Raw genomic sequence first — 5,535 nt, forward strand, 5'->3', positions numbered from 1 at the left:
TAATCCAAGTGATTACTCACAGCCTTCTGGGAACCTCTTCAGGGTACCACCACCATGCTCACTATCTAAACACCATAGAACATCATCAAAATCATTGGAATTGGATGTGCGAGCCTAGATTATGATAATGTAAGTCCTATCTATCTCTCTTAACTTGTATTGGAATAAAACTGACCTACCTTTGCTCTTTTAATTATAGCCTCTGTGTTAGACTTTTGGATACCTAACTCATGTTCAATCCTCTAGTATGACATTTTGGCATGCCACTAAGGTGTTAAAACAGCCGCTCTCTTGAGCAGAGGGATATGAGATCCAGTTCGGGATCTATGAGTTGACATTGTGGAAGTTTCGGCGATTTCAGTCGTTTAGTGCTCGTATTCGTTATGAACAATTTGATGGTACACATGAGAATCCCAGTAGTAGGGTGTTGAGGGTAATAGCCCTGCTGTGTGGCAGTGGCAGAGGTCGGACAGTGCATGGATGAGCACAAGGGCAGAACCCAAAGTATTTCCTCTTTGGGAACCCACAGTAGTGGTAAGAAGAGTGTTCTCCTATATATAGAGGAAGTAGCTAGTTACCTTCTAGATAGAATAATACATATCTACATCCTCATCCAAAGATCACACCTCCACGGAACAAAGCAGTCGTGCTACCTCCATCACAATTGTTGGGTGGCGATGAGGTTTGTGCACACTTTACAGTACTTACGGTATACAGAATCACATCGCTCCACTAGGCATCTCCAGAATGCACATTTATTGGTCCGGCGATCACTAAGCTTTCTGGGTGTCCAACTTCGACTCGGCCGCGGGAGTATTATAAAAAGCAAAGTAAAATGTACGGTATATTATGATAATACGTATATTTGAATTCACTAATAACATATTTTCGTTATGATATTTCCCCCCTCGCCCTCCTATTTTTGTACACTGAGCGCTTGCTTTGGGGTCTCCATGATAACGGAGAAAATGCCAAATATGCATCATAGAGGCTTTGAATAGTAAACAAAGCCGGCCATAGCCAAATGAAAACCGAAAAAGTCCTCCACTGCTCCGTTGACCTAGCAGTACATGCACCAAACACCAAAAGCCAGACAAGGAACGCTATTTTCAAAGATGGAAGAATGAAAACGCAAGAGGACGGGGTATATAAAATGGAATGATCAAAACGCCAAACAAGATAAATAAAACAACGTGCAAAGCCATTCATCATCACTCGACGGATTTCCATCTCCTTTGCAAAGCTTCTAACTCCTTATACAATTCTGCAGATTCCGCATCCATAATGCTAGCCCCCGAGCCGTGCCGCCCATATCTGTAGCCTTCATCACCCCCGCTGCCTGCAGAATCGAGTGTCAGGCGGCCCGCACCCGCTTGCCTCGCCGCAATCTCCTCGTTGATTTCCTTTGAGCGTTCTAGAACTTCACAGTATATTTCTTCTCTCTGAATGGCTGCCCGAGCAAAGTATTTGATATCGCGTTTTGCACATGCTTCTTCCCATATATGTTTCATCCGAGGAGAATACAGGTCGCAAGCTTGGGGTTCGGGCGAGTAGCGAGCGTGTACCGTCAACTGACTGTTCAAGGGGCTATCTCGTACGTACTCGAAGTAACATTCCTCACAAGCAACGAACTCATCCGTGCCATACCACTTCATCCGTGCCAAGAAACTTTTTGGGCGACAAGGAGGGATATTGGCACGAGGGATAACGTAGGAAAGGAATATGTCGAATCTTCGGCGGTTCGAAGCCTCCCCGAGTTTCTTCATATAAGCACCATATCGTGGGCCATCCGGCGCTAAACTGCATGCACGAGTAGAAGTCGGGTTTTGAAGTGGGAAACGAATCGGGTCGAAATAACGCGCCAGGTCTAGTGGCCGGAGAATACTAACGTAACAAGACCGACAACATTTGAAATTTTCAAGATTCTCGTGTTGGTGACGCAAGCTATACCAATCCCGCGCGACCTGGTCCGTGAACCCTTTCTCAGAACACTGGGGAAGCGTCATCAGTGCGTACACGGCTTCCCACCAGACTTCGAATGAGCCTTTTTGAACTGCGCTATCCCATGGCATCTTGATAGCCAAGACAGCCATACCGCACGTTAAAGTCTGTTGGGGAGAAGCGACTGCCTCAGTGAACTTATCCTCGAAGTGCGGAATAACATTGTCACAATAACAGGCCTCGCAGACAGCCAAACCGGGTATAGGTCTCTTTGGAATGTACCACTTTCGTTCCCCACTCTTCACCATGGAGGGCCCCGGGCATGGCGGGACGTCGTGGCGGAACCTCACCACGCTAACAAAATCATCCCATTGATCCTTCCTGATATTATCCTGGTAATTCGACACCGAAAGCATACCTCCCGAGATGAATGGAAAAGAGAGATCGCAGACCCAAGCCTCCTCCTCTGGTTGAGGGTTTGCTGGAGCGAAGTAAGAAGAAAATCCTGTAGCCATTACCATATCTTGGTAACAAGCATCGCAGCACCGGAACCTTGGCATAGATCCGTCGATCACCCTCCACCACCTCGATGATAACCCGTTTACTGGGTCCCCAGAGACAGTCCTGCATTCAGGGATATTTGCCCTCATAAGAGCATAGTCCCGGAGGCCATTCAGAACTCCCCTCTCAAGGGCATTGGGCCATATCCTATGAAGTACACGCTCCGTACTGAAAGCGCAAGACGCCTCGACATTTGGGGCCTTTTCGATACGGTGGAAGTGTTCCGCAAAGAGCGTAGGATATATATGAGTGTAATAACAATTTGCACACACATCAAAATTTGGAACTGATAACATCTGAAACCATTGCCCCCAGGATACGGGGGTCCTCTTAGGACACATGGGGAGGGGTTCTCGCGGAGGTGGCGGTAGCAAATCACGCCGTACCTGCTGCGGGGGGAGTTGTCGGGGAGGTGTGGCATGTGTCGCAGCCGGGAAAGGCGGTGATGGTTGATATCGTAGCTGAGGGCTCTGCCGAGCTTGCAGTGGAGGTGGCGGCTGAATTGGCGGAGGTTGATAGCCAATCCGAGGGCCTGGAGAATGTCTGTATGGCTGTGATTCTCTCTGCCGAGGTAGTGAGTCAGTTGGCGCTCTCCAGGGATAGGACCTTCTTTCCCTCGGAGTTGCGACCGGCTCGGGATGACCAGAAGTCTGGGGGTACCGTCTAAAATCTTGGCCGCCCGAAGGTGGAGTCTTTGGGGAGGTCTGGGTATAAAGTCTTGAACCCCCTGGTGAGGAACACACAGACGACTCCGGCCCTGTGTCATGCTCCGACTCTAATAGGGAATCAGGGCCCGAACCCTCATCAGATCCTTCGCAAAAGGGCACGGGGTATTCTTTCCAGGACCTGGATTCCGCTGTGCTGGGTTCGTTTTCAAATCGCCCATCAAGGAATCCACCACGCAATCTGGTATGCGGGGGCAGAGACTCCTCCCGAGGTGGAGAGCCTGGTGGGACTGGCTGTTGCCGTAGTCTGGCCTGGACGGCGGGAGCTAGGGTTGGAAAATAGCTTTCATTTTCATCAAGCACATGCTTAGAATCTGGGGAGAGGGTATCAAGACTAAGCGGTGACTGCGGAGCGGATTCGACAGAGGGTGGCTTGTAACCGCGAGGCGGGAGCCTGAGGTTTAAACTCTGTGACCGATCCCCACAACGACCGGGGCAGCCATCGAGGTACGGCTGGGCAAGATTAGGAGAGCTCGATGACCCATAACGTCGCGAGGAACGTGATGAAGATGAAGAAATTGAAGACGAAGAGGATGAAACCGAGGATGGTGGCGCAGGGTATTGACGATACTGATAGGGGCTAGGGTTATTAGGGTCAAGAATTTTTGGTGGCACGGGAGGCGGGGATGTTGCACTTTGGCCTCGACGATGATTAAGACGTTCGAAAACTGAAGGGGCGCGCTTCTGCGTGTTGTGGGTGGCCCCTTGGGTTCCAGGCGGAGGAAACTGTGACTGGGGAAATTGTGATGGCGGTGTAGGCGGGGGTGGTGGAGGCGGGGGAACGTATGGCGGCGCACCGTATTGCGGTATGTGTGCGGGGTATTGCTGTTGTGGTGGGTAGGGAGGCTGCCGGGAGGAGGCCGGCGCGGGGTAGCGTTTATAACTAAAGTGGCTCATAGTTGCCGGTAGGCAAAGACAATAGTGGGAGATGGAAGCAGTCAAGCAAGAGCAAGAGACCGGAAGAGGAGTGGTAACAAGGGGCACAGGAGAGAAGAGGAAGTGAAATAGGAGGTGGTAGTGGTGGAGAGAAAGGATGGGGGTGGAGGTTGAAGTGAGGCGGGGGAGAAACTCGAAGAGTTGTTCGTCAAGTGAGTTCAATCGCGGGTGAGTTTTCCCGTTGCTGCTCGACCTCGTTGAGTGACGTCGAGTGGATTGTTTCTGGTGAGCGAGGTGACGTGCGTGACACAACGATCCTCCAGCGATCCTAGGGAGAACCGGTATTGAAGAAATTTTATTCGTCCAAGTTGACTCCACTGCCGTTTGGAATTGAGCTTCTCCCTTATTTTTTCGTTCCTTTTTTTTCCCGATTGTCTTGTTTTGAGTGACCGGATTGGACAGGTGGAGGGGCTGGTGGAAAAACACGCTGGCACCGTCCCAGTGTCACAACTTTACCCGCCTCCGTCCCTTCCTTCCCAGTCCAATCATCGCTCCCTTCCAGAATATTCCCGTCACTCTTCGCAGGAATGTAGTTTTTTTTAAAAAAAATGAAATGAAATGGAATGATATGCAGAAAGCGTGCGGTACGGTACTTATCCCTCCATTCCCACCTATAGCCTTCAAAGTATCACAACTCACTACTCAGTCAAGGGTGGTAAATATGCACCAGTTATAGAATCGACTGATACTTGGAAACAATTAACCCCAGTTCTTGGGCAACTTTCCTGGGCAATGGATACTCGAGTGTTCGAGTCCGGACATCTCTTCTGCCTGTCCTACTTTCTGGGGTGCTGGCCGGCTTCAGCCCCGAGAAAATCAATGCCAGCGTTAGCAACCCGTCTAGTACTACCGGTACCGTTAGACCATCGGCAACGAAGCCTCCAGTGATCGCTCCCACCTACCACCAGTACCGTACAAGTACAGTGCGGTACAGTTCTCGAGTACTGTACCTTCATCTCCTGTGCGGCCGAAACCAAAAAATAATTTCGCGCCACACGTTCAAGTTTTGAGACGAAAGTTAATAAGCAACTTTCTCCAGTTACCAAAACTTCGAAGATGTGTACAGTCTTCACCGTAGTCACGACGAAACCGGGCGGGCGCCAGTAATTTTGTAACCCTAACCTTTGCTCTTTCTTTTTCCTCCCCCAAAAATATCCCTGTTCGTCGCGACTACGGTGAAGACTGTATGTTCTAGACAGGAAGCAAGATTATACTGTATATGGCTGCCCCGTCATCTTCAGTGAGCAATACGGTACTTGCATTGTCCTTGAGTCGAGTCTCAAAAATCTTTTAGTTATCTCTGTCTCAGAAACTGACAGGGGCGGCTCAGGAACCCAATTCAAAGGGTCCACCCGGGGATGGACGTTAGTGA

General features: G+C 49.9%; 1 protein-coding gene; it reads right to left on the reverse strand.

The window, feature by feature from the left end:
- Nucleotides 1-863: 863 nt before the first annotated feature.
- Nucleotides 864-5,203, reverse strand: GSTUM_00000995001 (uncharacterized protein). XM_002838214.2 has 2 exons: nucleotides 5,066-5,203; nucleotides 864-4,962 (listed from the first exon to the last, which is right to left on the reverse strand). Exon 2 carries the CDS (start codon nucleotides 4,122-4,124, stop codon nucleotides 1,212-1,214), a length of 2,913 nt encoding a protein of 970 aa, XP_002838260.1. The 5' UTR covers nucleotides 4,125-4,962; nucleotides 5,066-5,203; the 3' UTR covers nucleotides 864-1,211.
- Between the last annotated feature and the right edge of the window lie 332 nt (nucleotides 5,204-5,535).

Source organism: Tuber melanosporum, assembly GCF_000151645.1.
Source record: "Tuber melanosporum whole genome shotgun sequence assembly, scaffold_239, strain Mel28".
Classification (NCBI taxonomy): Eukaryota; Fungi; Ascomycota; class Pezizomycetes; order Pezizales; family Tuberaceae; genus Tuber; species Tuber melanosporum.

What these genes read in the sequence shown, in the direction of transcription:
- GSTUM_00000995001 (XM_002838214.2), bottom strand. Translation starts at nt 4,124, where the DNA reads ATGAGCCACTTTAGTTATAAACGCTACCCCGCGCCGGCCTCCTCCCGG.